At 41.6% G+C, this 14,808-nt stretch overlaps 2 protein-coding genes across 2 annotated transcripts in view; one reads left to right on the forward strand and one right to left on the reverse strand.

The window, feature by feature from the left end:
• Positions 1–14,808, reverse strand: part of rbm28 (RNA binding motif protein 28) — an 895,251-nt gene that overhangs the window by 382,876 nt on the left and 497,567 nt on the right. The gene's annotated exons all lie outside the window — the stretch shown is intronic.
• Positions 4,246–14,808, forward strand: part of LOC308091787 (voltage-dependent calcium channel subunit alpha-2/delta-1) — a gene marked incomplete at both ends in the record, with an annotated part of 157,911 nt that continues 147,348 nt past the window's right edge. Inside the window, 2 exon segments of the mRNA XM_080437508.1 lie at positions 4,246–4,288; positions 4,291–4,327. Coding sequence (XP_080293634.1) covers positions 4,246–4,288; positions 4,291–4,327 — 80 coding nt within the window.

Consider the following 14,808-nt stretch of genomic DNA (forward strand, 5'->3'; position numbering starts at 1 on the left):
TCTGGAAATCATGCAATATGGAATTTAGTGTTGCGCTTTTTAGTGTATTGGACCCTAGTGCCAGAAATGACCCATATTAGATGAAAGGTGATTAAAATAATGAAGTTGTGTGCGTTTTTCACTATTAAAAATCATTATAATTGGTCCTTAAAATAAGTAAGTAAGTAGGTCAGAGAGACTTAATGTCTGTATCAGCCGAGAACACAGGCATCTAACCCTGTTTCAATGCGCTAGACCCCTGGGAGATGGAGCGCAATACCCACCATCAGCTCTCAGTAGGCTACTTACCTAAGCCATGCTACTCATACACTGAGTTGGCAGTGCCCGGGTTCGAGCCCAGCAGGACCTTGCACAACAAAGGCAAGTGCTCTACCAGAGATTACCCAGGCACTGGATCCTTAAAATCATGAATTAATGTCTAATGATTCATTTATTGCATTCATATTTTGCATTAAGAAAATGTATATAGGTAATTTTTGACCCACTTATACATCCATGGGTTAATAAACATCGAGAGACATGTAATCCCACAGGTAAAATTCAGTTTCGGCTTCACCCAGCTGATGGCTTCTCAGATCACCAGAATCGCTCGGTGGGGGTGGGGGTGGGGGTGTCGGTGGGGGTGCGGTTAGGGGGGCCTTTAGGAGTTAGGTGTATTACGACAGGGACACTTCGACACGTAATGGGTGGACCACAGGGCGAACCGGTGACCTCCCATAATTACCAGAGGGCCTCTCTACCCGCTAAGCTACGGCTTCCGTAGCTTCCATCTTTTATTGGACAGGTTTGTCTGGTGCTCTTTACATGGCTGCTTATAGCCCACAACGTCTTGGTAACCCACACAGTTCATTCCACTTATCTGGAAACTCGAGGCTTCAATTAGCAGAAGTACAGTAAGGGTATTTGTCAGGCCAAACCACAAATGATCACTATGACTTACAGCTTGCTGATTGACCCGGATCAACATGAAACATTTTGAATTTTGTCATCAGTAAGTTTAATCCATTACGACCGGGAACGCATCTGTGTCATTTTTATATTTCTTTGGCTATATTAAAAAATAGCAGATCTACAAGCTCATTTGTGCAAATATTTTAATATTTTTTTGAGCCTTTTAGAAAATTACAGACATTCTGTGTTGTGTACTGGACAATAGTGAGACTATTTCTTTCACATTATATTATTATTAATTCAACTTCATTTCGAGTCTTTTTTCAAATTATCATGCTAAAATATCTTCTGTTTGATGTTACCAGTGTGACTTTCACATTCAGCTGAAAACCAGTGACCTTTCCTTGTGACTACAACTTATAACCTCCAGATGGCAGTATCCTCTATCCAATAACAATGAGGGCCATTACAACTAACTTCAAGCCAAAGGTGATTACATGTATTATAACTTGTGCTATGGTCATAATTATACTGTACTGTATGTCTGTCTTTGGTGTCTCCTATTTTGCAAATGTTCCTCTATAAAAAAATCTAATTCAGCTTCACGTAAAAGTAGCCTTTCTCTCAAAGTTGACAGGGATTTGAAACTACAAAATGTCAAGGGGTTCTCAAGAAAACAGATGGATTCATTCTGAAATAATGTCTTCCCATGCCCTCCTGTGAGGTGCTGCAGTACAGACATTAATCTGACACCTCCTCCAGGTTGTATAGGAGATGTTCCCCACTTTGTGAGAAAGGTATTATCCTCCCCTCCATCTTTTCAGCACTCTAGACTCGCCTATTGTGTCCCTTCTCCCGTGGTGGAAAAAAGTACTCAAATTCTTTACTCAAGTAAAAGTACCAATACTGCAAATATGGAAATTAAAAGTCCAGAATTCAAAATGTATTTGAGTAAGTAAGTACTCAAATACAGTACTTACTATCAAATAATAGTGCTTGTAGATCGGCTATTTTCAAATAGCCTATATATAAAATAGGGCTAAAGTGGTTAATGTATGTTTCATCATCATTTGTATCTAAAAAGTAACTAGTAACTAAAGCTTTCAAATAATTGCAGTGGAGTAAAAGTACAATATTTGCCTCTGAGATGTAGTGGAGTAGAAGTAAAACTATAGACAATTGGAAATACTCCAGTAAAGTACAAATACCTCAAAATGTTACTTAAGTAAATGTACTTAGTTACTTTCCACCACTGCCCTTCTCTCTATACCTCTCTCCCTCTCTCTCTCTCTCTCTCTCTCTCTCTCTCTCTCTCTCTCTCTCTCTCTCTCTCTCTCTCTCTTGCAACCCTCACCACGTCTCACACAAGGTGTTGGGTCCCTCGTGGAGGACGGGGAGAGGAGAGAGAGAGAAGGAGTGAAAGGTATAAATCACGACATGGAAGGGGCGGGGCGGGGGGGGGGGGGGTTGTGATGTGAGAGGATGAAAAACAGAAAGAGGGACCTCGAGCAACAGTGAGAGTGTGTGAGGGAGGGTGGGGGGGGGGCGAGGGAAACAAAGAGAGAGGGGAAAAAGAGAGGAGAGGGGAGGGTGAGCGGACAGGCGAGATGGTGTGTGGTTGCAGGCAACGATTGATAACCAAATCCCCAAGCATCCCGCTTGTACCACCCTGCCCTTCCTCCAGGTCTCTATTATGTATACACACACACACACACACACACACACACACACACACACACACACACACACACACACACACACACACACACCACACACACACACACACACACACTGCAGGTTATGCAGGTTTATGCACTCATTAGCTTGTTATGCAATCATTTCGGCATTGATGCACTTTGGTGTAAATTGAAATGATAAGATAAGCACACGATTTTATCTCTCCGTTCTCAAGAGAGCCGGGTTCAGCAACATGCATAACGACTCGAGTCAGCCTTGACAGCGTTTAAAGTAATAGGATTTGTTTTTACACTGTAGGCTACTAGCCTAGGCCCCTCGCTCTCCTCATATAGGGCTCTCCAGATTCTACCATTGGAAAGTGTGAAATCAATAAGGCTATCACCCAAGCACCGTGGTTCCCCAGTGTTGGAGCGGTTTCCTCTGCTTGCTGTCACTCAGTCTGTCAGCAGGATTGATAGTGATTGACAAAGAGTGTCCCATCAAAGCCAGTAAATTTTCCCTTCACTCTCTGGGCTGTGTAGGCTTGAAGGCTGCATCTGTATTCTATGAGTGTACAACGCCTCGTACGTCTGGAGGCTTCGGTCAGACCCTGCCCATATAGGCAGTGTTTTTCTATCATGGGGAGGGGTATACGGTTTTGTAGCTCCCATATGCTCAAGACTCAAGAGACACAGAGAAAGAGATGAGAGAGAGAGAGAGAGATAGAGAGAGAGTGAGAGAGAGAGTGAGAGAGGGGGAGAGAGAAAGTGAGGGAAATACACAGTTACTGAGGTAGGGTGTGTGACAGAGAGGGAGACAGCGAAAGAGATAAAGATCGGACAGACCAGACAGACAGACAGACAGACAGACAGGACAGACAGACAGACAGACAGACAGACAGACACACACAGACACACAGAGAGAGAGAGAGAGAGACAGACAGACAGACAGACAGACAGACAGACAGACAGGACAGACAGACAGACAGACAGACAGACACAGACACACAGAGAGAGAGAGAGAGAGAGACAGACAGACAGACAGACAGACAGACAGACAGACAGACAGACAGACAGACAGACACGACAGACACACACACTGACACACACACGCACACACGCACACACGCACACGCACACACACACACACACACACACACACACACACAGAGAGAGAGAGAGAGAGAGAGAGAGGAGAGAGAGAGAGAGAGAGAGAGAGAGGAGAGAGAGAGAGAGAGAGAGAGAGAGAGAGACACAGAGAGAGAGAGATGAGAGATGAGAGAGAGAGAGAGAGAGAGGAGAGAGAGAGAGAGAGAGAGAGAGAGAGAAAGTGAGGGAAATACAGAAAGACAGGACTGAGGTAGGGTGTGTGACAGAGGGGGAGACAACGAAAGAGATACAGATAGAAGAAAGAGAGAGAGAGAGAGAGAGAGAGAGAGAGAGAGAGAGAGAGACTGAAATAGCCTCACACACAGTACCTGTTAGAGGCGTGGATGTCTGTTGATCACATTAGAGACGTCAGGTTCGCTTAAATCTCGCAGAGTGACACGTTACTCACGGCGCGTGGCGGACGGACCGGCTGTGGACCACCGGCTCTGATTCTCATTCATCAGAGAAGGAGGGAATAGAAGGAGCAGCAGATATTTTGGTTGGGGGGGAATTTCCCTTTGCTTTCACGATGGATACCTGCAGGATCCAGACCTTAGTGGTGTTGGTCCTGTTGTGCAGGACGGGTCATCGCAGTTCCCCACGCAGCTCATGTAAGTGAATTAAAGCTCTAATCCGCACTTCTTTGAGCATGTGCTTAAGAAAGGTTTGCCAGACTCTTTAATCTCAATTCTCACGTGCTCGCGGCTCCTCGCCGTTGTGAAGCACAACATGATACATTACATGATGTAGGGCTGGGACTGGGAGTGTGATCATGGGAGAGAGAGAGAGAGAGATAGAGGGGGGGGGGGGTGCGTTTTCATCATGAATGGGCATCATTTAACTGGTTTTCATTTGCAAATGAGATTGACAAGTGACAGCATCTGATCTAATGCTTCTCACACGCCTTCACACACGGGGGTTAATTTTAGTTCAGCAATCAGCGCAGAGATTCCTCTGTCCCTGGGAGATGGGCGACTGTCGCTTTCAGTGCTTATAGTGCTGGCTAATCAACTTGTTGGGGGAAAAGTGTTAAAGAAAGACAGGAAGAACCAATTGATTAAAATGTTGAAATGGATATTTGTTTATTTGTTAGGATCCCCATTACCTGTGCCTTAAATAATTAAGGACGAATTGTCAAATGATATTTAGAAAGAGTCAAACATTTTGAAAATTGCAGATCTACAAACTCACAACGCTCTCCTTGTGAGCTTGTAGATTGGCTATTTTCACATATTTATCTGTGGAACAAGTTAAACTAAATGTAATGCTGCCCAACTCCTACATGCCAATTGCTTGTCAGGGTGGGGGGTCCCCCAGTTCAAATATGAAACATCATGGCTAGTTGTGACATTTCAATTAATATTTTGTTGTTTGTTCTTATTCATGTTGACTAGTTCCTTTGCAACACACCAGTATGTCTGTTGTCACTGACAACACTGTGGTCGACCTCATTATTATTTATTCCTCAAAGAATAGCAAAGCATAAAAGCAAAGGAAGAAAAACAGCAACAAAAACAAACCAACAACAACAGGGCAATGGGCAAAAATATGGCAGTGACATTTGCTGTATGTTATGTAGTTGAAGCGGGTTTGAAGTAGCCTCGAAAACCCATGCCTTTTTTTTGGTTTAGGTTTGAAGAGACTTCACACCGGAGATTCATTCAATCCATAAAATAAGTTTTGCACATCTGTGGTGTGTGTGTGTGTGTGTGTGTGAGTGTGTGTGTGTGTGTGTGTGTGTGTGTGTGTGTGTGTGTGTGTGTGTGTGTGTGGTGTGGTGTGTGTGTGTGTGTGTGTGGCCTACATTTCTTCCATTGCAAAATCATTCGCATTCGGTGACTATAATTCATTTATTTTACAGGAATGAACCCATACTAGTTAACATTTTAGCACAACTGTGGTATGATAATATATATCAGACTCAAATGTAATTGCATTTGATTAAACAGTAGGCCTAACAGCAGACAGCCAGCAAGAAGTCGAGGTGTGGTGAGGTAACAACAATATAAGGTTCTGCTTTACTAAGAACAGACTGCATGCTGTCATATGGTGCCAGATGCAGTGGGGGAAAGGTGTTTTATAATAATTACAGACAGTTTTAAAATGACTGATTATCATTCACAGTTTTGATGCAGGTGATAATTATACATTTGGCAGGTGTATTTGAATCATGCAAATGGGCCAAAACAAACTTACTGCCTAACTGGAACAGGCATTATTCAGCAACTTCAACTAATTTGCTACTGATTTCAAGCAGACATACCGGAAACTATCCATGATATGATATGAAAATAAATGTCCCAGTTAAAAAGCAGATTTTAGGGAGGTATAGGTACACAGTGAAATCCTCAGTGTAAATATCTGGATTGTAACTCTGAGAGTTAAATGAACACTCAGGATTTTACTGTGTAATAGAGAAATTGTCTGCTTTCACTCATCCTAAGGACCCATTTTGTTACAGTTATTACTCTGGGTTGAACCAGTCATTAGATTACAGAGAGAGAGAGAGAGAGAGAGAGAGAGAGAGAGAGAGAGAGAGAGAGAGAGAGAGAAGAGAGAGAGAGAGAGAGAGAGAGAGAGAGAGAGAGAGAGAGAGAGAAGAGAGAGAGAGAGGAGAGAGAGGTTACAATATTCGTGTTTTCTGATCTAACTTTCAGTTTCTTAAAAGCATTAGTTCAGATTTATTGAGTATTTTCTGTAGGAAATACTTACCATTAATGTAGTGGTTGCAAAGGTATTAATTGATTGCCAGAGTCCCGTGGTCAGAGTTATGTCCGGTTCTGATAAATATGAAGTAGTTCCGGTAGATTAGTAGATTTGGTGGGGGCTGCTCATTAAAAATAAATTAATTTAAAAAACTAGCGTCCATTTGTATTGTTGACCTATTTCTACCATATACAGCAGGTTTCGTTCAATTTCGACCCCTCTGTCACATGGTACTATTTTTTGTGTCATATATTTGTGCCGTGAGTAGGGCTGCCGCGGCTGCAGTGATTCTGGACACAAACATTAGTACCATGTGACAGAGGGGTCGAAATTGAACGAAAATACTAAAAAAAATCTGAACTAACCCTTTAAAGCATCCATCTCAGACTGATTAAATGTGAGGCTGCTAAAATCAGTTTTTGTTTATGGTCAGTGTATTTCACTGCCCAAATTACCTGCTGTATGCTACGCTAATTTAATTCGTGAAAAGTCTTGGTATAGCATTTTTGTGTGCAGAATCTAGTTCAACCCAGCGGTGCCTTGGAAAGCGAACTTTAAACCAGATGATGATGATGTCATGTTTCATTTAATTACTTTACTTTGTGATTAAAACTTAACCGAACCTAACATATTTTCCATCTTGACATTATAATAGTACAGCATCGGCTTGTTGATTTTTTACAGTATACAGCATACTAAAAGACTATACTACAATACATACATATCATGCAAATAACACTAATATATTATTTATACATTTGTTTTATTTACACTATTACAGTGAAAAGATGAATATTGAAAACTGGAATTATGATGTCATGAGTTTTATGCCAAATTGCCCATATATGGGGGCAGCTGATATAACTATTCATAGGGGTGTGGCAATATGGGCCAAATATCATATCACGATTTTTGTGAGGCAGAATCACGATTCACGATCATATCACAATTTGCATGTTGATTTTTAGGATTATTATTATTCTATTGCGCCAAAGCCCATTTTCTTACATTATTGAAACGAAGCGGATAAAGCGCAATTTTTTAATGAAGCTTCTTCTATAGGACCTACTGATGGATTCTAGCCTTGGGTACCAAACTTTATTTTGAAAAGTATCCATACAATTATCCATATAAAATATCCATAAAAAAAACAGGCAGATTCACTTTTGGGCTATAACTCTTGAACCATAGGTCATAGCATCAAAAATCTTTTTTCCTGGACTCACTTCCACTTGTACTTAATTTGGTGCAAAAACAGGTGATATTTGTAGAATTTGTTGCGCCCCCTATGGGTGGAAGTGAAATCGCATTGGCCCTGCGTTTATTAGTGGCCCACAAGGATACAAATTTGGGGACAGATAGGACGCTGTGTTTATGATTTGTGGCATTTTTTGCCAAACGGACCCTCCCACAAATTTCAGAAGCCAATCGTAGCCAATCTGAAGGGAATATGAAGAATCCGGACTGATACATCTACATCACATGACCAAAAACAGTGTGTGCCGATTTTTGTGAATTTGGGAATTATTTGTAAGAGTAATATCAAAATATGTTATTTTGAAGATAACGCAAAATGGTGTAAAATCTTGAAATCGGAAAAGGGGCGGGACCTATATGGGAAGTTGCCGTGATGATCAAAGAGTACAGGGAAAAAAAGGAGTTTTGATGCTATGACCTATGGTTCAAGAGTTATAGGCCAAAAAGTTAATCGGCCTGTTTTTTGAATGGATATTGATATGGATAATTGTATGGATACTTTTCAAATAAAGTTTGGTACCCAAGGCTAGAATCCATCAGTAGGTCCTAAAGAAGCTTCATTAAAAAATTTGCGCTTTTATCCGCTTCGTTTCAATAATCTTGGTAAGCTATCGCACTAATAGGTATCATGGACGTTGTGGCTACTTGGACTGAAATTTTACATGTTCTTGTGGTAGAACATAGCTAAACAATGGAAAGAGGACAGTGATAACAGGACACGAAAGGAAGCACTGAATTAGGCAAATGTATTATTAAGATTCTCATTTCCTCTCATTGTCTCCGCCAGGCCGAAAGGCATGGCGAGAGAGTATGTTTTCGCCCCTGTCCGTCCGTCCGTCCGTGTGTCCGTGTGTCCGTCCGTCCGTCCGTGTGTCCTGTCTGTGTGTTAGCACCAAATCGCTGCGAAAATACAATCAAATACATTTTTGGATATTAATCCCTTCAGATTTTATCCAAACATCACACAAATCGGTACAACAGTATCTCTATAGTCATGTGATCAAGACGCATCTGTCCGATATTTCATATTCCATCCTGATTGACTAAGGTTGACTTCCAAAGTTTGCAGGATTGGTCCGTTTTGAACAAAATGTCTGAAATCATAAACGCGGCGTGCGATTTCCGTGAAAATTTGCACTTTTGCATTTTGCACATTCCCACTAGGCCGAGGAAGAAATGCCACCCTTTTCACATTGGCCTATTATAGCGCCACCAGGAGGCCACAATAACTTACCTGACCTGGCGGAGACCTGTGCTCCGAGGAGCACTTTTTCTAGTTTCCTTCTTCTTTGGCCTCAAAGATGAAACATAAAGGGCAGTGTGCTGTGCTTCCTATTTTCCTTTTGAGAAATTAAAAGAATGCGTGCTGGCCAGAGCTTGGTGTCAGATGGCCTTCCACTACACATAAGGCACATCTCTGCAGTGGTGTAAAGTAACTAAGTACATTTACTCAAGTACTGTACTTAAATACAATTTTGAGGTATTTTGACTTTACTGGAGTATTTCCAGTTTTCAGTACTTTTACTTCTACTACCACTACATCTCAGAGGCAAATATTGTACTTTTTACTCCACTACAATTATCTAGTTACTTTGTATATTTTGATTATTGTTACAAACATACATTAACCACTTCAGCCCTATATATATATCGGCCATTTGAAAATAGCTGATCTTGCTATTTTCAAAAGATTTCTATACATTTCATACATTTGAAACTTGTGAAATGTGACATTTCTTTCTACTTTTGGTTAAGTAAGTACATATTGACCAATACTTTTGTACTTACTCAAGTACATTTTTAATTCAGGACTGTTACTTGTAACAGAGTATGTCTACATTGCAGTATTGATACTTTTACTACAGTAAGAAATGTGAGTACTTTTTCCACCACTGCATCTCTGCTTCTTTGGTAAGTAGGACAGGCTGAATCATGCAATAATGATCATGCAGTGTGTTAATGTCACCTACTGTAGTGCTGTATATGAATATTAAAAGGGGAACTTCGCTGATATTTAAAGGAGTAGTTCACCCAAAAAATTACTTATTTTATATCATTTACACACCCCATGAAGCCTTGAATTCATGGAGATTTGTTTTGTTTTTGTTGCATTCCTAAGCCAAATTATTGGCTTAGGAATTGCAACAAAAACAAAAAAATGATCTTTAATACATCCTGGCTGCGATTTTCCTGCCCAAGTTTTGGGCAGACACACAGAACGCATTGGGAAGTGTTGTGTCTCACTCTCATTTTCACTGTAGAAAGTAGGACTTACAGTACATTAAATATGGGCCCTTTTAACCATTCATACCCTATACTTTGTTCACCAGCGTCCCCCAGGGGTCTGCCCTAGTTTTTTTCCCCCCCATCTACACCAAATGTTTTTTGGCCATAATAGATGATCTACAGCTCACAACATGATGTCCCGTTGCGACTTGTGAGTTTGTAGATTGGCTATATTCACAGAATGTTCACCCCATAGAGATGCTAGGGTTCATGTGATTAAGCTATGAGTCCTCTGCTATATAAAAGGCTATATTCTGCAATCTTATCTTATCTTATCTTATATTAATTGATGAGCCTTGTGTGTGTTTGTGTGTTTTGGGTGTCAGTAAAGCTGTCACGATTACAAATTTAAGTTGACGATTAATTGTTCGTCAAAACGATTTAATTGTGTGTTTGCATTGAACATTGGAACATGTGAATAAAAATGTAATTCCTGTTTGCCTTTTAGGCTTCGTAATCAAAAAATGGCACACCTGGGGTAGATATGATAATATTACTGAAATATACAAAGAATTACTGACATATTATTTAAAAATTTCAAAATAGAAGTAGTTGATTTTCAAAGCTCACAAATAGTAGTTGATCTACAAGCTCACAAGTAGTAGTTGATCTACAAGCTCACAACGGGTCACAAAGTGACGCGTTGTGAGCTTGTAGATCTGCTATTTCTACTATTTTTGGAAAATGAATGAACATTTTTCAACATAGATACGATTATGATGACGATTATGCAAAATAATTGCGATTATCTCAAATAAATGCGATTAGGCGATTATGTAATAATTGTGACAGGCCTAGTTGTCAGGGGTCTTACATCAGACCGCAGCCCAACTTGGCTCTAAACTTGGCACAAATATTGATCATGGGTCTGACTATAAGAGGAGGCTACTTTTGCCCCTTTTAATTTGCATACAATTTGTACAGTTTGCATAAATAGTACATTTTTGACCCAGATTAGTCCAGTAGGGGGCCAGCTCTACTGTGTCCCTCGGAGCAACATGCCCTCATTCACCATCAACAGGGCTGCACTGGAAATACTGAGCAGTTTCCCACTTCACATTCCACATCTTACCTCCTTTCAGGGGTAAGATGGGGCTATAGGGCAGTGGTTCTCAACCTTTTTCATGTCAAGGACCCCAAATGACACTTATTACCCTGCGGACTCCCAATTGAAAAGATATGCCAGGGACCCCCATAAGAGAATATTTTTTACGGCTCTAGCAGTGATTCTCAACTAATTTTAATTTCAAGGACCCCCAGTTTGACATGCATTAGGCTACGGACCCTTATTTAATGGCATTTCTATCTCTGGGACCCCAATTTATATTCTAAAATCAATGTTAATGTAACTCTGAGAGTGTACAAATGGAACCAAATGGACCTGTTAGGGTCCATTTGGTTCCATTTGTACACTCTCAGAGTTACAGACCCATACGGGTCCATTTGGTTCCTAACTATCCATCACTTAGCTGGGGACCCCCTGGAACTCCCTCAAGGATCCCTGGGGGTTTGGGGGTGTTTCAGGGGCCAAACGCCTGCAGGGCGCTTTGTTTTCTACTATGAATAAAGTGCATTCTTGTGCTAGAGTGAGTGCTGTCACTGCTGTGTGTTCATGTACTTTTTGCACTGTGTTGTGTCGGTCTGGAGAGACACAGAAGGCAAAGTGTGTTCCTTGTATGTAACCTGGTTATAGAATGTTTCCGTTTGTGATTGTGTGGGAGGAGGGCTTTCAGTACTTTGTAGGTGACAGGCTGTGTATCAGAATCCCTGCTGGGTTTGGAGCCTCAGTGCATGAGTGTCGCTGCTTTGATGCCTTTTTTGAGCGAGCCTGGCTTAATGCACTGTTGGTGTCTGTGTGTCTGTAATGATGTGTAATTACACTATAGTTCAACACAGGCCTCACTGGGATACACAGTGTGGGTCAAATCATTACACCCTCTCTCTCCCTCTCCCACTCTCTCTCTCTCTCTCTCTCTCTCTCATCTCTCTCTCTCTCCCTCTCTCTCTCTCTCTCTCTCTCTCTCTCTCTCTTTCTCTTCTCTGTGTCTATCTCTCTCCCCCCACCCACACACCCACAACACACACACACACACACACACACCACCACACACACACACACACACACACACACACACACACACACACACACACACACACACACATCACACACACACACACACACACAGTTGCTCACTGCTCTTTACTATCTATGGAAAACAATGTAGGACACTGTTTGACCCAGTTGCCATATCAGTGATCAGTGTATGTGTGTGCATGAATCTATCTGCAATGTGTGCATCTGTGAGGATGCTTTTATGATGTCTGTGTGTGTGTGTGTGTGTGTGTGTGTGTTGTGTGTGTGTGTGTGTGTGTGTGAGTGTGTGTGTGGTGTGTGTTGTGTGTGTGTGTGTTGTGTGTGTGTGTGTGTGTTTGTGTTTGCACGCACGCGTGCCTGTGCATACCTGTGTGTGTGTATGTGTGGCACTGGCGTGCCTGTGTACGTGTATGTGTGTGTGTGTGTGTGTATGTGTGTGTGTGTGTGTGTGTGTGTGTGTGTGTGTGTGTGCATGCACATGCACGCCTGTGCATACGCGTATGTGCGTGCACAGTCGTGCCTGTGTACGTGTACGTGTATGTGTGTGTGTGTGTGTGTGTGTGTGTGTGTGTGTGTGTGTGTGTGTGTGTGTGTGTGTGTGTGTGTGTGTGTCTGTGTGTCTGTGTGTGTGTGTGTGTGTGTGTGTGTGTGTGTGAATGTGCGTGCGTGTGTTTAATTATCCATTGCTGTGTAGAGGCTGTAGAAGTAATCACGCTTATAATAGAGCAGAACAACTTTGCTTCCTCAGCGCAACAGCAGTTATTCTATCACTATATTTAGACACCTCTAATGTCCCTGTGTGACACTTTATTGGCTAAACTATTAACACATTCTCTGCCAAGTATTCATTAGGAAGGAATTCATCCGCTACTGCCAGTGTTTTTTAACCTTATTTTGACGATCCACGGAGGAGGCCATGGAAGCCACGTTGCTGGGGGGGGGGGGGGGGGGGGGGGAGGTCCTGTCTATCCACCGAACAAAAACATTTTATCGCGATCGTCCATTCTGTTGTAATGGGCAGTTGAATACGGCTGTTTTCAACCAACAACAGAAGAAATCCGAACTAGATGTGTTTTCTACATCTCATAACATAGGAGTGGACAGAAGTGAATCTTTTTGGATGACGTCACATTTGTCCATTCCATCTCTTGCAGTCAAGGGATCATTCATGGGTTGCGGAAGAGCGCCCTCTAGCGTAATTTCTAAAAAAATAACTTTTTTAATTTGAAATGACGGAATTTTCCATCAATGGCAGGGAATGAGTTAACGTTAGTAGAATGTGGTAGCAGTAGTAGAGTTCTCCATAAATGTATTGTTATAATAATGTATGAAATATGAACAATTATGTTTGGATGTTGACTGTGTTCCAGTGCCTTTTCCAAGCCAAATTGTCCCCAGTTCCACACCAGGTATCACTGTTTCCTACCAGAGTCTAACAGACTTTACATTACTTGGACACAGTGATCTACCTTTGTCCCCAGCTGTTTACGAACGAGTTATGTTTGGACTTCTAAATGTTAGATCCCTTTCTAACCAATCATTTGTTTCACAATGTTATTAGTTAGTTGTACAGGTTTGCTGCGTTCCAGTAGATTGAGAGTCGTGCTTGCGTACAGGTCAAGCTTTTATAGATGTCCTGAATCGATGTGATGAAGTATTACGTTATTATGATGGCGAGCCACCCGGTCTGAAGGATGTATTCTACCGTGTTACGCTATATACGTAGTATGCCGTGATTGCCGTCCAAGAAATTTTGAAACAAATCGTACACCCTCCAGTAACCACCTGAGGAAGCGTATCTGATATGCAGGAGGAGGGGCTGGGGGCAGCAAGAATGTAAACTTCAGTTCAAATAGCGTAATTGCATGTGATAATGTGGTGTCTGAGGTGAAGGCTTATGTGTGACTATTGTCTTGAGGTGATAATGACCGCTGGCTATTGGAGTTTCGAAGTGATTCACACATCTTAACAATAGAGCGGTTATTTCATTCAGTGACCACGCGCGTGCGTTATACGTGCGCATGTGTGTGTGCCGTGCGTGGGTATAATTATTGCATACCCTCCAAAAAAAACTAGAACACACCACTGCATCCTGGAACAACTGAATTGACTGATTTGCCTTTTGGTAGCCAGTGTCAGCTCAACAAACTGCCACTTAACACACACACACACACACACACACACACACACACACACACACACACACACACACACACACACACACACACACACACACACACACACACACACACACACACACACACACACACACACACACACACACACACACACACACACACACACACACACACACACACACACACACACACCCGGGTGCACCAGGGTATCTAACAAACCCTCAGTAAAGTTTGTTTCTCACTTGGGGAAAAAAATCCTTTGATTTTAAGCTCGATTGCAGATTGCCGTCTGGAGTCAGTTGAGTAATTAAGTCTGCGCTTAATTATCCTCTGGTGTGAAAGGGCTCAAGACCTCTGATTTTGTCAACTCCTTGTCAACAAAATCAAACATGTTTGATTTTCTCTGATGAATCAGCTATCTGAACTATAATGAGAAGACTATATGTATGTCCAGAACCATTAATTTTTATTATTATTTTTTATTATTTTTAACATTTTAACTCTTTCAGTGCCAAGAGTATTTTCATAAAGTACTCCCAAACTGCCAGGAATTTGCGTTTTTTTTTGTTGTTGTAATTTTGTAATTTTTCATTCAAATAAATGATCTGAT

The sequence above is a fragment of the Gymnoscopelus braueri genome (assembly GCF_963280865.1).
Source record: "Gymnoscopelus braueri genome assembly, chromosome: 9".
Classification (NCBI taxonomy): domain Eukaryota; kingdom Metazoa; phylum Chordata; class Actinopteri; order Myctophiformes; family Myctophidae; genus Gymnoscopelus; species Gymnoscopelus braueri.